The sequence below is a fragment of the Quercus robur genome, chromosome 4 (genome assembly GCF_932294415.1).
Source record: "Quercus robur chromosome 4, dhQueRobu3.1, whole genome shotgun sequence".
NCBI lineage: Eukaryota > Viridiplantae > Streptophyta > Magnoliopsida > Fagales > Fagaceae > Quercus > Quercus robur.
In genome coordinates, this window is record NC_065537.1 from 73937993 (window position 1) to 73957576 (window position 19584).

Here is a 19584-nt window from a genome sequence, read left to right on the forward strand (position 1 = left end):
TGTTCAAATCGGATATTATTTACTATTTGATCAATTAACTTATTTTTTATATACAACTTTAGATTACAAAAACTTGAAATTATAACATTTATTGATGACATAGTAGTTGATCTTTGATTTTCTTGAAATTTTGTAAGCATTAAGGATGTAATAAGAACAAGCAATCTAACGGTTAGATTTTCAAAATTCACACTCAATATAAATATATATGATGAGTTTGTAGGGTTTCTCTCCAAACTAGTTTGGAGAGAAACTTTGTTCGTTTGTAAATCATCCTTAGCCAACTGCCCTCACTATCTAGTTTATACTTAATTCAAATTATGTTAAATTGTTAATCATTCTTTGCCAGTGAGGAATGGATTAGTTTGAGTCATGAAGTGGGTTAGAACGAGCATCCACTTGCAATTATATAGACTTTCATTTTTGCCATTCGCTTTCTTTGCAGATCATTTTCAATGAATTTACAAAATAAATTAGATTCAATAATCTAAGCAAGTAGTTAAATTTTCTTTTTTTTTTTCTTTTTTAATATCCAATATCTATCACCTTGCGGTGTTCTAGTTACATTGGACAGACCTCATACCTGTTCAATTCCACCGTCATTGCAACAATCAAATTATCAATACAATACAAAAAAAAAAAAAAAAAAAAAAAAAAAAAAAAAAAACCTTAAAAATATGCATAATTGTCAATTTATATCACAGTTTCCCAAAACATGCAAATAAAGTAAATGAATAATTATTCCTCTTTTCCATACTAAAATTTTAAAATATTTAAACAAGGGAATGGGGTAACCATTATCCTCCCCACCCCTCTCCTCTCCTTACCACCTAAACTACATCATATTCAAAATTAATCTTGAATTTATAATTAGATTGATTAAGAGTTTAAAATATTTAAAATTCTTCTCAAGCAAATATGCCTTGAGGGTCTTTGCAATGGAGAACAAATGACCTTGCTACTTTCAGTATCCTAAAACTTTTTAATTAGAGTCTCTGTCATTGAATTTATGGTATACCTCTATGTTAAAACAATGTGAAGACTCCCCATGGTATGGATCATTATTACATACATCCCTTAACTTTTTGTATTTCAAATAAGACAATTGCCTTCTCAAAAAAAAAAAAAAAGAAAAAAAAGAAAAAAGACAATTGAGTCTTATGTTAGACTTCAATCACTTTTATAATATTGGGCCAAAAATGACCACGTGGACATTTTGTTAATTACTTTAACCCCAAAAAAAAAAAAAAAAAAAAAAATCATATCTTGTTAAATTTTAATTCCAGTGCGTTTGGGTTGTCCACTAGTTAGTTGGAGTCTTGGAAGTATTGAATTAGTACTCATAAAATTGTTTAATGAATTTGTAACATCCATGTTGTATAATTTCTATTTCAAGCTCCACGATGAATTGCTACAAAACTTGAAGGTTATGCTGTTATCTGTTAAATTGTTAACCATCCTTAGCCAGTGAGAGGCGACGTCAGAAAAGGTTCACCTAGAGAAATAATTAATTTCTTTTTGGCCATTAGCTTTCTTTGCAGATCATTTTCAATGAATTTATAAAAATAAATTAGATTCAATAATGTAGGCGAGTAGTAAATTATCTGTCTTTTTTAATATCCAATAGCTATACCCTTGAGCTGTCGTAGTTGCATTGGACCGACCTCCAACTGCCACAACTAGTTTATAAAATATATTGTTCATCATCTTTAAGCGTGTCAATTCATCTAAGCTCAAAAAATAATCCTAGCATGTACAATGTGCAACTGCAACCAAGACGGTATGAACCTAACCTAAAAACAAGGAAAATGACTTATTCATTAAACCATTCACTTCTGGTTTTTGCCTAAATTGCAATCACTTAATTCTCTTTCGCTTTTTTATTTCCTTCTTCCAACAAGAGACCATGGCTGAAGTCTTCCTGGGACAAGCACTTGCCACTTCAATCATTAAGGTGGCACTTGGTAGATTGGCCTCTCCTGAGGTCATAGACTACTTCAAGAGAAGGAAACTTGACGATGAATTGCTACGAAAGTTGAAGGTTATGCTATTATCTGCTGAATCAGTGCTCATTGATGCAGAGGAGAAGCAATTTACAAACCCAGCTGTGAAAAATTGGCTGGACGAGCTTAAAGATGTTGTTTATGTTGCAGATGACCTTCTGGATGAGATTGCCACTGAAGCCTTACGATCCAAGTCAGAAGCTGAATTTCAAACTCGCACCAGGAAGGTATGGCGCTTCGTCTCTACTTCTGTTAATTCATTTGACAAAAAGATACAGTCAAAGCTAAAAAACATTCTAAGTATATTACAAATAATCATAGAACAAAAGAATGTCCATAATCTGAAAGAGGTTGCCGGTGGAGTACCATTACCACCACGACAATTAACAACTTCTTGTCCTGAAGAATATGGTGTGTATGGTAGAGATATAGATAAGGAGGAGATATTTAAGAAGTTGCAATTAGATAATGCAAATGGTGATGAGATATGTGTTGTTCCTATAGTGGGCATGGGTGGGGTTGGTAAAACAACCCTTGCTCGGCTTGTATATAATGACAACCGAGTAAAGGAGAATTTTGATCTCAAAGCATGGGTTTGTGTTTCAGACACATTTGATAGTTTTAGAATAGCAAAAACTATTTTTGAAGAGCTCTCTCTGCCTAACTGTGACATTCATAGCTTGAATTTGTTACAAATTAGAATAAGAGAGAGCTTAAAGGGAAAGAGGTTTCTCCTTGTTTTAGATGATGTTTGGAATGAGAGTTATATTGCTTGGGATGAGTTCCTTACGATGTTTAGATGTGAGGCAAAAGAGATCAAAATCATTATTACAACACGTAGTGAAATTGTTGCGTCAATTGTGCACCCAATTTCAATTCATCATCTAATGCAATTGTCTGAAGAAGAATGTTGGTTGCTATTTGCAAAGCATGCATTTAAAAATGGAAAATTGAGTGAAAATTCAGATATAGAACAAATTGGTAGAGAAATTGTTCGCAAGTGTAAAGGCTTGCCTTTAGCTGCAAAAGCACTTGGGGGTATGTTGCAGTCTAAACAAGACCTAAGAGGGTGGAATCATATTTTGGAGAGTGATATATGGGATCTACCAGAAGGTGAAAGTTCTATCCTTCCAGCTCTAAGATTGAGCTACAACTATCTCCCATCACATTTGAAACGATGCTTTACTTATTGCTCAATCTTTCCAAAGGATTATGAATTTTCAAAGGAGGAGTTAGTCTTGTTATGGATGGCAGAAGATTTATTGTTGAAACCCAAGGGAAATGAAAGTATGGAAGAAATAGGTGAACAATACTTTAATGAGCTAATATCGAGGTCATTTTTTCAACGATCAAATAATGATGAACCATGTTTCATAATGCATGACCTTTTTAATGACTTAGCAAAATTTATATTTGGAGAATTTTGTTTTAGGCTGGAGATTGATAATTCATGTGAAATTACAAAAAAATGCGTCATTTGTCATATTTTCCAACTAAATTTGATGTCCCTAAGAAATTTGAGGTGTCTTATGAAGCCAAGAATTTACGAACCTTCTTGGGACTAAAATTGTCATCTACGTCAAAGTTTCGATATAATAATATATCAACAATGGAGGTAAACAATTTGTTGTGCACATTTAAGTGTTTACGAGCATTATCATTGTGTCTCTATGGATTATTAGCTGTGTTACCTGATTCTGTTGGAAATTTGAAACATCTTCGCTATTTGAATCTTAATGGCACCGAAATCAAAGGCTTGCCTGATTCTGTGTGTGGTTTGTATAATCTGCAAACCTTGTTATTGAGGAATTGTTATTGCCTCAAAGAGTTGCCAACCAACATGGGAAGACTTGTAAACTTACGTCACCTAGATATAAGAGGGACCGATTTGAAAGGGATGCCAATACACATGGGTAAATTGAGAAGTCTCCAAAATTTAAGTACTTTTTATGTGGGAAAAGGAGAACGTAGTGGGAGTAACATTAAAGAGTTGGGAGAGCTTCCACATCTTTCTGGATCGTTGTGTATATCAAAATTGGAAAACGTTTATCAAACAAGAGATGCAAAGGAGGTTAATTTGAAGGATAAGAAGGGCTTGTCAGAGTTGGAGTTGAAATGGGAAAGAGATCATGAGAACTATGATTCAGAACGTGAAAGAGATGTGCTTGAGCAGTTGTGTCCTCATACGAACTTGAAATCTCTCTCCATCATATTTTATTATGGTGCAGAATATCCAAGTTGGTTAGGAGCATGTTCATTCTCTAATATGGTGTCCCTAAAGCTTAAAGATTGTAGATACTGTTCCTCCTTGCCTCCACTTGGGCAGTTAACTGCCCTTAAGGAACTCTCAATTGAAGGTTTGAATGGAGTATCATGTGTGGATAGTGAGTTCTACGGGGATGGCTCTTGTGCAACTAATAAGCCATTCAAATCCCTAGAAAAATTAACATTTAGAAGGATGCTAGGGTGGAAGGAATGGTTTATATTTGAAGGTGAAGATGAAGGCGGAGTTTTCCCAACCCTCCGAGAGCTTCGCATTATCGAATGTCCCAAGCTTACAGGAAATCTGCCCAGTTTACTTCCTTCTTTAAGTGTAATTGAAATTGAAGATTGCCCCCAACTTGTTGCTTCACTTCCTAGTCCTTCGGCTCTCCATGAATTGGCCTTGACGAATTGTGATGAGGTGGTGTTGAAGGAATTATCACCTAAGCTACAAAGTCTTGGAATTGGAGGATGCCACGTGACTCTCCTTGAGGGTGGTCTACACACTACTTTAAAAACACTTCATATCAATGGAGTACTTCAGTTGCCTGGGAGTCATTACTATCCATCAATTGAGAGCTTGAAGGTAAATAAAGGTCCTGGTTCACTTTGGTCTTTACCATTAGAGTTTTTCCCAAAACTCAAATCTATCGAAATTTCGAATTCTGATAATCTTGAATCTCTTTCGGCATCAGATAAATCTCTCTTGGATCTAACTTCTCTCACTAAATTGACCATCTATGAGTGCCCTAATTTTGTATCCTTTCCCAGCGGGGGATTGTGCGCCCCAAATTTGACAGAGATTTCTATTTCTCACTGTGAAAAGTTAAAGTCACTTGCTGAAGGTATGCACACCCTCCTCCCATCTCTTCTATATTTGGAGTTGAGGGACTGTCCAGAACTGGAATCATTTCCTGAAGGGGGTTTGCCCTCCAATTTACAAATACTTCAAATCGGTCTCTGCGACAAACTCTTTCTCAGACGCATGGAGTGGGGTTTACAGAGTCTTCACTCTCTCAGAGAAATTATTATTCGGTATTACGCCAGAGAAGTGGGTTCCTTTCCGGAGGAGGCGTTGTTGCCCCCTTCTCTTATCCGCCTCAGCATTACATTTCCACATCTGACATCACTCAATGGTAGGGGGTTTCAACACCTTACCTTGCTTAAACAGTTGGAGATTTGGTGCTGCAATAACCTCCAGCGCTTACCAGAAGAGGGCTTTCCCGCCTCCCTTTCATTTCTAGATATTTGGGATTGCACTTTGCTAAAAAAGCGGTATCGGAGAAAGAATGGAAAAGAATGGCGCAAAATTTCTCATATACCCATCATAATGATTGACAATGAAGTCATCACATAAGCTAATGAGTCCAGAAGAACTACTGCCCAGGTATTTGTTTCTGCACTAATTTGTACTTTTCTCTGTTTAATTCTGAATTTTGTTTATTCTCACGAACCATCGCAGCCAGTGTTGCAGTTCTCTTTGTTATTTTCGTATTCCAAAAATATCATTTTTTAAATGGGAATGACTAGCTAGCCTCTATCAAAATTAAACTTGTATTTGATTTGGGCAACATAAATTTAAACCTCATACTCATACAACATATTTCTTAAATTTATTCATATTGTGTTTAATACGTTTTTAATGTTTATAAAGGTATCACATGGCCCAATCATCATGATTCCACAGTCTTCTTTTTTATTTTTATTTTTTTGAATTATAGATAAATTTCAAAATATTTAGAATGAAGCTCAGAATTCTTTTAATTTGTTTAATAAATATCGAAGTAAACCACTGTAGTAATGTAAATATTTTTGGTACACTTGTGAAAGAGATGCTGTTAAATATTTTGGGTCTTGCTACAATTAAATTCTTATGAACTAAGAGATTCTCATTCAGTTGCCTTTTCTATTGCAGTGTCATTTTCAGTTGTTTCGGCTTTTTTGAGAGATGATGAGAACAAATTAATGAGAAATGGGGGTAATGGGAGCTCAATTGGGAAAGGGAATGGAAATGGTGGTGTGATGGGGAGAGGGAAAGTGAGGGCTGAATCGGTTATTGAAGCAGCAACACTTGCTGCTAATGGACAGCCATTTGAGGTTGTTTACTATCCTCGTGCCAGCACGCCGGAGTTTTGTGTGAAGGCTGCGATGGTTAAAGCAGCATTTCAGATCCGGTGGTGTTCGGGAATGAGGTTCAAGATGCCTTTTGAAACCGAGGATTCATCACGGATATGTTGGTTCATGGGAACCATTTCTTCTGTTCAGGTTGCTGATCCCATTTGCTGGCCTGATTCACCTTGGAGGCTTCTACAGGTACTAGAAAAATAAAATTAGCTTAATTTGTGTTTGCCTGATTTCAAATTTCTGAACTAGATACACAAATTAGATGGTTTGCTAATATGCTCTGGATCATTGGTTACCCAAGTGAAAGTTCAAATATGTGTATAAACACCCTTGAAAGTTTAGACCCCCAAATTACAACTTAATCAATTCAGGCATTATGTCAAACAAATAGTGTGCGGAAAATTAACATAAACTATAATATGGAATTGGTAAAACTATCTAAACTAAATTAAAATCACAACTCACAGCAAATAATAAAAAGGCAAAGATAAAGAGGAAGGAAGATGCAAACACAAAGACAACACGCGATGTGTTATCGAAGAGAAAACCGAAGCCCTCGGCGTAAAACCTCTTTGCCCTCCAAGCGATAAACAATCCACTAGAAAATATAGTTGGGATACATGGACAGCAATAGACCCTCCAAGCCTAATCTACCCAGTGCACCTAAGCCCTCCAAGCTTCTTGCTCCAACGAGGTTGCGCCGAACCTTTTTCTTTTCTAACTTCCCGGATTCCGCTACTAGACCGTAGCATCAACCAATAAAAATTGGTTCCTTCCTAACTGCTTCCCAGAAATCCAAACAGCTCTCTCACAGTAATGAAAATGGTGAGAACAAGGTTTGGTAAGATGCCTCTCAAGGATTTGACAATGGAGAGGAAGAGAGTTGAGGAATTTGAAAAGACTCTAATGTATAGATTGTTGGTGAATCAATCTTGTTTTTCTTTAGGGTTTCTCTCTCAAAAATCTCTCTGGAAGCTCTCTTACATTTGTGGGTAAAAGGGGTATTTATATTGGAGTGGGAGAGGAATGTGAAACGTCAGGCTTTACAAAACAGGGATGGCTCACGGCTTGACCTTGTGACTTGACTAAGTCGCGAGATCCAGTCGCGAGATAACCGTATGGCCAGTTGTCCTGTTTTGTCCTGTAGTGCTCCAGCTAGTATGACTGTTCACCTTCCGGCATGCTTGGCACGTGTGCTGCGTCTGACGGCTTGCAGCTGCGAGTCACCCGCGAGCCCAAGTCGCGAGTCTCTGTTTTCTTGCACACTCTTGAGCAAACTTCACTCTATCTCACTCACTACCCTTACAACAAACCCACCTAAATACAGGGTTACTAAATGCTGAAATACAAGCAAATTTGGCACGGAATAAAGCCAATTAGATGGTTGAATAAATTCAACCTTACACCAAGAACAATCAATTTGCCTATTTTCTAATTCAGTTTGCTGATAGGCAATATGGCATGCTATTTAATCTCAGGTAAGACACTGGGGCAGTTCAAAGCTAGTGCTGCTTCAATACCTGCTAATAGCAGTTGAAACTCACTGCTCATGTCTGGACAGGGACTTGCTTAGACTCTCTCTTTTTGAGTTTTGGGAAGTTTTGGTGAACGGGAAGATGTTAAAGTCCTCTCCAAAGGACAGGTTGCTGCTTTTGGTTCTTTGTTCTCTTTCAAACTTAAGACAGCTCAAAAGGCTCAGCACATGACCACTCTTGTAGAGACAATGGTGTCAGAGGCAGAGGGAGAGAACTGATCTAAGTCTGGGAAGGTGCTTTTACATGACAAATCAAGTCCGATCAGCACACTCATGTCATTACCAGCAATTATTAATATGCTTTTTAAAGATAGAGATGCTCTGTGGTTCTTAGGTTTGTTTAATTGATTTGTGTTTGTTGGTAATAAACTTTGGACCTGTAATCATAAATGATTTTTAAATCTTTATCAATTCTTCTGCAGGTTTTCAGACACAAAATGTGCGAATGTTGAGGCCTCAGACAATAGTATACAAAACCAAGTAAACCTCCTGCAATCCAAAACTTCCAGATGGCGAAATTACATCCAATGAGCTGCAATGATATGTCCTGCTAGCATGTTCTGTTTACTTCATGTTTTGACTGTATATCTGTAGGTGTAATGTAGTGAAATAAAGAATGATGCCTCATAGCTCCAATTTCAGCTCCTCGATTTGACTGAAAACAAATCTTTTATGAATTTATAGATATCAATTGTGGCCACAAATTCATGATGCCTTTAGAACTTCCTCATTTTTCATGTGAGTTTACTCAAATGTCTTCTGAAATATTCCTAAATTTGCACTTTTGTTTGAGTACTTTTCCAATGGTACTAAATATTCTGCTTACTTGTAGTAATTTTGTTCCTTGTCTAAGGATTGTGAGCTGTTTTCATAACCAGATCATTTGATCCTTTATGGTTTCACTGAACTAGCTCTTTTTCTATCTTCTATGAACTCTCTGAGAATGTAGCTGGAATCTGCTGAGAAGACATGGAAGAGTTATCGGTAAGTGTAAAAGCTGTGAGTAGATTGATTTCACTATCACGTTTGTTTGTTTGTGTGTTTTAGGGCCAATTATATATTTAGTGAATTAATTTGTTGTCTTTGTACTTGTATGTCCTTCAATGTTCATAAATGAAATGATGCCAAAGAAGTAAAAAGATTGGTGCAAGATTGCTCACATCCTTGCATACATATGGTATGGATGATGAAGTAATTACATGAGCTAAAATCACAATGTGATCCACACCCCTGTTTTATAGTCAGGTAATGTGTTGTAGTGTTGTGCTCGTACTCTACCCATTTTAGTTCGGTTACATTTATATTTATTTGTATGTTTATTTTTTGATAAATATATCTGAAAAAATTTTCACTTAATAAAGGATTGGCTGAGGAATGGTGCAACAATCACTTTCTGCCTTGAGCTCAAGTACATGTTAACCGAAGAGATGGGCTGCCTCACTGAGGATTGATGAGTAGTCTCCTTTGTTGAAGGAACAGTGTTGTGATGAGAAGAGGGGAAATGAATGCCTAAGAATGTTCACTCCCCCATCATATTAATCAATGGTGATCATATGAAACCGAAACTGTAGACAAAGTCCTCATCACCTGTTTTCTTCATTCACATGCAGCAACATAATATTACAGTTTGGTACGTACTTCTTGTTGTACATAAACCAGCAAATTGTCGTATTGATTTGGTACCACAACTCAAAAGTGCTTCAAGAAGCAGTAAAAACATGTTTTTTGAGAGAGAATTTCTCTCTCCCAATAATCTGTTCATTTATGAAATAACAAGAAGATTATTGTGTATTAAAAAAAAAATTCTATTTCCTTGGTTTTAATTATTTAATTATGCATTTATCCCTTTCATTTTTAGTCAGGCCAATATTTATTCTCAACTCATTTCTTGTCCTACATTTCTTATAGATTCACTAGAATGTTCCCTGGCGTTGAATTTTTTTCTTTTTTTCTTTTTTTCTTGGTACACAAGTCAACTAAACCTTAATTCCAATCAAAATTTCAAATATCACAATAGAACCCAAAAAAAAAAAAAAAAAGTTCAGCTTTCATCTTCCTTATTCACTGGAAAAGCTATGGAATGATGTAACATGGGACAGCTAGATACTGATTAAATGATTTGATGCATTTATTGGTTTTTTATTTATTTGATATAATTTGTTAGTGAACGATAAAACCATGATTGTTATTTATTTTCTTTTTCTTTTGCAGAAATAACATTTTATTGATCAGTCCTAGGAAGAGGCATTAATGTGGTCCATTGCAGAATAAGCTTGTTCGTTATTTAGGGATGAAACAATGATTGTGGCAGACAAAGTGTAGACAAGTATTTAACTTGGCACCCGTACAGATTGACACCCTTCACAAAATATAGTTTAGGTGGAACTTTTTAACTTGGCACCCTGGGAATTTCAAACGATTAATAGTATGTTCTGACTTTCATTTTTCGCTACTACTGAATTAAGCATTTGATTGACCATAGATAATCCTTGGTTTTTTGGTGAATTTTATGGATTTATTAGCTCACTACCAGCAATTTCTATTCAAATTTTAAAATGTTCACAAGATATGCATGAGGAGGTAGGGATGGCTATATTTTTGGGAGCGAACTTCGACGAATATTAAGTGCATGGATACAAGTTATGCCTTGGAATGAAAGACAATTCTAAATCCGCTTTGATTGTTATTATTTTCTTTACTTTTCTTTCTTAATTTATTTTCAAGTGGTGCTGCACTATTCTACATGTTTTTCAAACAACGATATGATGTAAATAGCCGAATGAGATTTCAGTTTGTGATTTTGAAAATTATTACCTTGTTTTTAAATTCCGGGGTGACTGCAACCAACCTACCCAACCTCCCTCCACACGGACCTCACCCAATACTTCTTGTAAGTATTTTAACCTCATCTTCCCATCAATATTTCTGCAATTAGCTGCACCACCTCATTCTTCTTTCAATATTTCTACACAGAAGTTTCCTAAGCGTCTGTATTTGATGAAGTTGCAGGTTGGCCCTGAGGGCTTGTGTTTACTTTTTTTTTCCAGACAAGACTCCCAATAGCAATGGCAAGAATGACCACAGGTGGTCCTCATTTTTAGCACTGAAATGTGATTAAAAGAACAAGTCCTTCAAGCCAATCAAGTATGAATCATGATCTTGAAATGTCTACAACTTGATTATTTTCTGTGTGAAATATCAAGGGACTTTTCTGCAATTATACTGTTGTTCCTATTGCACATAGGTGTTGATTTCCATTTATATTTTGTAGGACTTCTTGTTTGCTTAGTGAGAGAAGTGAGGTTAGGAAATTCAGGAGAAAAAGTATTGTTAGAGTATTAACAGTGGCAGCACTCCAAAGCCAACCAGGTACTCCATCTATTCCTACATCATTGCACTTCCAAGTTTCATTCATTTTATTTTTGGGGGGTGTGTTATGATGGAAAGGATGGGAGTTGTTATGGGAGTTGTGCATTTATAATATCTTTGGTAGATCCTGATAAAAGTTCTCTCAACAACTTTGGGGCTTTTGACTATGATATTCATAATTACCATAAGTCATTGCTAATTATCATTGATCACAATAATGTGAAAATTGAGAAACTTCTCAGAATGTTGCTCATATAGGGCTTGTCGCCATGATCTGTTTAATATAGTTTGAGTTTTGCCACTGACATGGTGATTCAAAGGGGGAGTATTTGGAAGAATAAATTAGCTAATACTCTAATAGAGATATAAATCTATTTGGGAGCTACATGACCAAAATATACATATTTTGTCATTTTGTATTGAATATTTCACAGATTTACTCGATTGTATTCTCATTATTTTCACCTATGGCCACTGACCTTGGTGTTTATTGTTGATATGCTGCAGAACTGTGGTCAGATTCTGATGCAAGTTTCCTTAACAAATTGGGGCTTTGGACAATGATGTTATTGTTAGTTACTCCAACTCACTTCTTTCCTCTCTTTTTTTTTCCAACAATGAGAATCATGAACCCCATCTCCGTAACATAAGGGAACTTTAGCCAAAATAGCTTAAAATCTTAGCCTCTATATTGAAAAACAAATATATTATTTATTGATTCACAGCATACGAAACATTAATAGAAACTTCTATGAAAGAAATTCGCTTTGCTAGCTAAGTTACTAATGTTAGTCTCTTATTATCTTAAAACACCCAGATTTGATCCCAACAGGACTCATTATCGACATGGTATGATCCGAATGCTCAATGTGAATACCATATGCAAGGAAGGGGACATTGGACTTATGATTGCTATTACCTTAAACATAAGATTCAGGACCTCATCAACCAGGACCTCCGGAGTGCATATGTTAGTCTCATCAGTCGTTTGGAAAGAGGGGTTGAAAAGTTGTTGCAAGACCACTTACACATTATCAGAGACAATGACGCGATCGATATTGAGAGCTATGGCCAGCTAACCCTATCTCCAATAGCTCTTGACATTCACAAAACTGTAGGCTGGCGACATCAATTGAATGTTACACAATCGGCTATGGCCAACTAACCCTACACAATTGAATAGAGTATGCTTTGATTGTTGTCATGTATTTAACAATTGCTTCACATTTCTTTAATTCTTGGATTCTTCTTAGTTGTGGATGCTTAGTTTGGTTTTGCAGACCCACTACGTGCATGGAGTATATTGCTGTTGCACAACCAAGTTGTTTATCAAATACAGAATTTCATTTTACGGCCAGGTACATGCCAAAATGACATGGATCAGCATCAATTCTCTATTTTGTTGGTACTCATTAAACATATTCCTAACCATAACCTATCCTTTCAATTCTTTCTGTACAACACATTGTCAAGGCCAAGATCAAAATCCATTCTAAATGGATTTGGAACTAAATGGCATTATCTCATATATTTTAAACCATTGAGCTGATTGTCATTATTACAGAAATAGAGAAGAATAGTACATGTACATCCTTTGTTGGTGGAAACATTTACTAGCCATTTCTGGGATATTATGCTCCATTGGATCTAATCATCTCTTGTTGATTACAATAATGTTTGAATTTAAAACTCCATCATCCAGGGTGTATTTATAACAAGCAAAAACTTATGCATTCCATTTACCATATAGGGAGGGGAAAATTGTATATTTCATATACCTAGTTTTAAATCCAGTTTATATCACCAGATGCAACAATTTGACTGTGATGGGCTTGCAAAGACTTTATTTGACATTTTGAAATTGGTGGTGGACGTGAAGATGTGAAGTCATCTCCTGGGGACAGAGAGCTATTTTTGGTTTTTCTCTTCCACTCCAGATGGCTCCGAAGGCATATTGTTGCTGCCCTCACTAGTAGAAGCTTCCCAATTCCCTTTTGTACGTCAAGAACTTTATATTGTCCTATGCCGATGCCATGGTGCTTGAAATAGAGAAAGATGGAAAATCTGGCTACTAGCACAAAATTGCTCAAGTCTTGTTCCTTGAAGGATTAAAGTCAATCTTGAGGCTCTCCCATATCAGTACCAGACTAATAGGTTTTCCCCCAACAAAAAGGTGTTTTGTGGTTGTCAGCTTTGTTCAATTAATTTATGTTTCTTGGTATAAGATTCTGACTTCCGACTAATGATTATTTTTAAAATATTTGCAAACTCTTTCACAGGTTTCAAACAAAAATGTGGAACACATTTGCGGTTTCTAACAACAGTATACTAGGCAATTGCTCCACATGATCCAATTTACTCGCATGGGTTGATATGGCTTCTTTAAAAAATATCCCTTGATGCTATCATGTATTCAGCTTATTTCTAGTACTAATTAAGTTCCATATGGTATCTATATTGTGCTCATCTATGATGATTGGCAGTCGTCTTGTAAGTTAGCTTCATAGGCTTCTTTTAGTTTTTAATAAAGCATAGGAATGCCTAATGTTTCCTTCAAAATTAATACAAGTTCTAGATTTAAAAATACTATTGATGTCACTGCTATAGAGAAGTGCCAATTTGCTTAGTGAATTGAATTTCAATACTATGTGTTTTAGAGCTCATAATGAGATCAAAGTACTTTATTTTACGCAAATAGATACGACAATGTTGTATGAGTTATACAATTTATGTTGCAAGTGAGAGATATTTGGGTCTTTATTCTCAAATATAAGATTTTTTTTTTTTGGAGAGTAAACAACAGATCAAATATAAGAATGTTAAGTAGTCTTTTTGAAGAACTTCAATCTCTTGTAAGAATTCCAAACTATTCTTTCCTCATCTTTGGATTTAGCCAAAGCTACTATACTTGTCCCAATTGGAAAAGAGAAAAGGTTAACCTTTTAATGGGCCTTCAAGCAGTTTCTTTAATGACCATGGGGCTCCACTGATTTAACTAGAAGCTACCCAAAAGCCCATATTGTAGCACCCATTCTTACATTCAGCCAAGTTCTAAAACAGTTCAGCCTATCGCTATTTAATGATGATATATTGATTTGTTGGGGTGTAACAAGGTAGTAATTCCTTGGAGGCTAAAATATAAAAAGATATAACAATTCAAAAAATTGATATACAAATGGGCTTGTAATCACGACCTAATAAAGAAAAACAAAAATGGAAAAGAAGTTCGTTCTATTCTAAAAAAAATTATTACAATCGCTTTAGTTTCAATTGTGATAAATTGCATTTCTAATGCTTAACTTGAAGAGGTTTGAGGATTTTTACAAAGCTAAGCATTCATTGCACCAAATAGAATTGGACGTGGAGTTGTACTAAACAAAGAGGGTACCACATGATTTATTGCCGACACTAAGATGTTATTGTATGTTATCTAATAGAATTGTTAGGTTCAATTGGAGATTTCTAACTTGTACACTATCTTACACCTATCTTATTCTAAAAGGTTTACACTATTTAAATCAAATGAATATGTAATATCCAATTAAAAGATACTTAAATCATTGAAATTAATTCCCAGTCATATATAATCATAGATATGGGATTTGTAGAAAGAAAATATTGCATTGATTTGGGAAAAATATGTGGGATTTATACGACGTAAACACTAAAAGATATAGCTCACTGTGTTAATGTTGTAGATCAAACCTTTATTAGTAAAAGCTTGATCTTCAAAGTTTTTCTTAGAATTTTCTTTAGTATGGGTCTGGTCTCTTTAGAAAGGCTGATGGGTTTTAGTGCAGTCCAAAGGAACCTCGATCCAAAAGAGTGAATGATGGTAGTGATTGGCTACACACCTTGATAGCCAGAAGCTAGACTGCAAGCTTTTGCCTTGTGGTCGAGAGAGAGAACAGGTTAGAGTTAGACACAAGGGTTGGATCCACAGCCTTGACCCAATCCTACCCACTAAAAAACCAACAATCACATAGCCTGATCCATATTAAAAACACACGACTCAATCTAGAACCTTTCTTTCCCGACCCGATCCGACCCATTTGAGGAAACGAAAGAGAAGTGATGAGAAGCGTTTCAACTTTCAAAGCCCATAAGCAATCCCAAGTATTTCTGAACTTTCAGAAGTTTCTAGCCCATAGTATATATGAACAGTCTAGATCACATAAGCCAGTCACTACGATGGGCTTGCAAAAACTTTTTGTTAGATTTTGGAATTTTTAGTGAACTCAGGACTCGTATTATAAAAAAAAAAGTATCATATTTTAACTAATAAAACTTAAAATTCACCAACATCAAGCCATATGAAGTTATGTAAAAAAATACATAGTTGCTATGTGTAAATTTACATTGGTACTATTCATATTGTATTTAATTTTTTATTCTTTTTTTTTACGTATCTTGATATTGAAGGAAAAGAATGAATGATGGTTGTTATGGGTAAAGAAATAAAAACAATTTAAAAAAATCAAGAAAAAAAATGAAAAGTTAATATTTTAATAAAATGTAGTGTAATATAAATAACCTAGTGGGGTGTGTTGAAAAATGGGTATGTAAAATAGAGAAAAAAAAGAGAGTATGTTTTTAAGTTAAAATAAAAAAATAAATAAAAATTTACACAAGTTTATGCAATGTTTTTACAGGTGCTGTTTTTGGTATTTGTTACTCCATAATGTCGGAGTCCATAAGCCTTGCTTCTCTAGGCCTAAAATCCAATACCACCTGTGTTTCGAAGCTAAATTGCTTTATCAAAAGTTGAATCATAATCAAATTCACACCGTCAAATGTAAACAAAATAACTAATAATCAAAGGGGGGAAATGCTTTTACACCTAGACTCAGGTAAAATCTTTGTCTTTTCATAAACAGCTTTAACAAAGCAATTTCCATTGGAGCTTTTTTATAGGGACCAATGACCCATAACCATCCAATATATTGAGAAAGAAACTCTCTATTCCCTCTAACATGAAAATTTTAAAAAGATTGTGTTCATCTTCATCCAATTAATTTTTTTATAGATACGACAATGGAGTATGAACTATCCAATTCATGTTGCAAGTGAGATATTTGGGTCTTTCTTCTCAAATATAAGTAGTCTTTTTGAAGGAACTTCAAATCTCTTGCTGTAAGAATTTCAAACTATTTTCCCCCCATCTTTGGATTTAGCCAAAGCTACTAATCTTTTTTAATTTTAAACAATTTTGTTTTGCAATGCATGACCATATCCTTCATTACACTATACTTGTACCCAACTGGAAAATAAACAAAGTTAAATTTATATTTGGAAGGTTTTGTTTTAGATTGGACAGGGGACAACAAAGTCCTCCTAAACTCTGTAGATTTTGTTGGGGTTTGCCATCACTTTGGCTGCTCCATATCTGCAAGACCCCTCTGTTGTTTAGTATTATTCTTATCAAGATGGTTAATTGTTGTTACACACAAATTCTTGCACACAACTGTACACACAAGCAAATTTTGCACTAAAATCATGACTTCAAGTCATAATTTCAGTGCAAATTTAATGAGTATGGTTGTGCAAAAAAGCATGTAATAGATACCACTCTACAAAGATATCAATCATGTCTCTATTTCTTCCTTTTTTTTTGGGTGGTTGTGTATTTCACATTATTTTAATGGGCCTTCAAGCAATTTCCTTAATGAACCATGCAATTCCACTAATCCAACTAAAAACCATTTGTATATTATTGCTCATTCTGACACTCGTCCCATGTTCTTGAATAGTTGAGCCTATCACTATCTAATGACTTATAGTATATCATATAACAATTCTTTGGGACTAAAATATAAAGATTTTTAACAATTCCAAAAAATAATACAAATGGACTCATAGTCATGACCTAATAAGAAAAACAAAAAAAGGGAAGAGAAATTCATTCTAAAAAGGGATCTGAGTGAACCTAAAGCTCAAGTGTGAGATATGCAAACAATGTTTCTACAAAAACTTAACCTAGATTAAATTTACTTCCCAATGCTAACCCAAGGAAACACTGGTTGAGTAACACCAAGTCCAACCAAGCAATATTAATCATCATTATCCCACAATAATAGTTTGAAACCACAATATGATTTAGCAATGGGATTTATCTAAAGATACTAACCCAATTGCTTACTAATTTGCAATCCTTCATAGGTCAAATTTAATAGACCTTCAAGCAGCTTCAGCTACCTTAATTAGTACTATTTAATGATTTGTTAAATAGTAAGTATTTAGAAGCTTTTTCCCAAAGTTTGGGATTTATTTGAAGATACTATCCTCTTTCATATGCAACAAATTTATATTTGTAAGTTTTTGTTTTAGGTTGGAGGAGGACAACACAAAAAAAATTATAAATAAAACTTGCCATTTTACTTATTTAAGATAACAATATGAAACCTTGAAGAGGTTTGAGAACTTTTACGAAGCTAATGCTAAGCATTCACTGTACCAAACAAATTTGGACATGAATTTGTACTGACACAAGATGTTTTTTTGCGTGCTATCGAATAGAATTGTAAATGTTCAATTGGAGCTTTCAAACTTCTGCACTATCTAGACCTTTCTTATTCTAAAATAAATCAAACGAATGTGTATTATGTCTAAATATATAATAAGATAATTAAATTCTTGACATTTGGTCCCAGTCATATCATGTATAACCTCCCAACTAATAAAATGCTGTTATATATACAAATGTAATATCATCTAGTAATTTTTATTTTTTATTCCTTGTGTCAATTAGGAAGCTCACACATACATTTGTATATATGATATCATCTCATTGGTCAGGGAGGACCACATCAGCAATCCTCCCAGTGTAAATAATAATTTCTCGAGATAAAGGAGGTGATTTTTGTATTGATTTGGGCAAAACATGTGGGTTTTATAGCCCACTATGTTAATGTTGTGGGTTGGGCCTTTATTAGTGAATTCTGGGTTTTCAAAGTTTTTCTCAGACATTTGTTTATTTTTTTAAATAAAAATTTTAATCTGGGCCGGGTCAGGTAAGAGGCCCTTATCTAGTATGGGCCCGGTCTCTTTAGAAAGGCCGAAGGTTTCTGTTGCAGTTCACAGGAAGGTTGGAAAACAAACTTTCACGGTTTCATCTAGCCTGATCCATATTTGAAAAAAAAATAAATAAATAAAAAAGGGCCCAATTTTTAAAACCTTCCTTGCCTAAGTGGACCCATTTGAGAAAGAAAAATAGAGAAAAGAGAAGAGTAGAGTTTCAATTACAGTAGCCATCCCAAGCATTTGATGAACTCTCAACAGTATAAGGCCCAGAATAAGAACAATCTAGAGCACATAAGCCGATTATCCCAAACATTTATACCATTAGGAAATATAAAATTTAATTATTTAACCATAATTTTAATACGTTGAAATGTACTTCCACCAGTTGACAAAGATGAATCATAATCAATTTCGCTTGGCTTAAAGATGCACCTATTATATTTCTAGAGCATTTGATTAAAACACAACAACAGGTAGTGTAGACAATATGACTATGTGGGTCAGCATTCCCTCTTATCAAGTGAAAATTATCTCTTGTGCATGGAGAAAGATATTACTTGGACTAAATTATATTATTCACATTAATCCTCAATCAAATGGTTAGATTAAACTAGAGTTCAAAATTTGCACTCTTGAGTTTTGAAAGTATTAATTCATGTTAGTGTTAGTCTTAGAAGTATAGTGCAGCTCTTGACACATAGCTTTTCAAAATTATTTTGCTTTTGCTAGTCTAAGACAATATAATTTTCTTAATTTTTTTCACAATCGTTGATGTATGATGTTGTGATGTTATATCAATAATCAATTCATGTAAAAATATTTACCCCAATCATAATTTAGCTTGCCATGAGTAATGTAAAAATTGTAAAAATTATTGTGGCTTGGCATTAGTGTTGCTAATAAGCCTTTATCAAAAGCAAACACTCAAAGGGGAAAAGGAAAATGCCTATCACCTAACAAAGGTAAAGTCTTTGTGTTTTCTTTATCTCTCTTCTTTTATTGTTGTTGCTAGTCACCAAAATAAGTCATTAGCCGACAAAGTTGAATCATAAATCAAATTCACTTTCTCAAATGTAAACACTAGTGTCCGTTTTTTCTTATCCCTCTTTTTTTTTTCTTCTTTTGCAAGTAATTCGCTTCTGCTAGCTTTTCCCATATTTATTTTTATTTTTATTTTTTTGTAGTAAACTTCCTTCACTGAAAAACTTAACCCCATTTGAATTTACTTCACATAAAGTTACAAACATTACAGGAATAGAATGGTTTGAGTAA

The 19584-nt window shown here is 34.6% G+C and overlaps 2 protein-coding genes across 32 annotated transcripts; both read left to right on the plus strand.

Moving 5' to 3' along the window:
* Positions 1 to 1737: 1737 nt before the first annotated feature.
* LOC126723685 (putative disease resistance RPP13-like protein 1) lies at positions 1738 to 3592 on the plus strand. Its single transcript, XM_050427387.1, has one exon. It carries the CDS (start codon positions 1907 to 1909, stop codon positions 3566 to 3568), a length of 1662 nt encoding a protein of 553 aa, XP_050283344.1. The 5' UTR covers positions 1738 to 1906; the 3' UTR covers positions 3569 to 3592.
* LOC126723682 (putative disease resistance protein At3g14460) lies at positions 3574 to 13934 on the plus strand. Of its 31 annotated transcripts, XM_050427377.1 has the most exons (16): positions 3574 to 5652; positions 6181 to 6578; positions 7830 to 7867; positions 7951 to 8257; positions 8346 to 8661; positions 8835 to 8907; positions 9054 to 9168; positions 9285 to 9553; positions 10135 to 10813; positions 10927 to 11067; positions 11195 to 11292; positions 11800 to 11863; positions 12110 to 12476; positions 12560 to 12650; positions 13100 to 13465; positions 13572 to 13934. In XM_050427377.1, exon 1 carries the CDS (start codon positions 3613 to 3615, stop codon positions 5620 to 5622), a length of 2010 nt encoding a protein of 669 aa, XP_050283334.1. In that variant the 5' UTR covers positions 3574 to 3612; the 3' UTR covers positions 5623 to 5652; positions 6181 to 6578; positions 7830 to 7867; positions 7951 to 8257; positions 8346 to 8661; positions 8835 to 8907; positions 9054 to 9168; positions 9285 to 9553; positions 10135 to 10813; positions 10927 to 11067; positions 11195 to 11292; positions 11800 to 11863; positions 12110 to 12476; positions 12560 to 12650; positions 13100 to 13465; positions 13572 to 13934. The 31 variants fall into 31 exon arrangements, with proteins under 31 accessions (XP_050283334.1, XP_050283332.1, XP_050283318.1 ...); XM_050427375.1 differs by having other exon boundaries at positions 7830 to 8257; XM_050427361.1 differs by lacking the exon at positions 7830 to 7867 and having other exon boundaries at positions 7868 to 8257; positions 8835 to 8922.
* The last annotated feature ends 5650 nt before the right edge of the window (positions 13935 to 19584 follow it).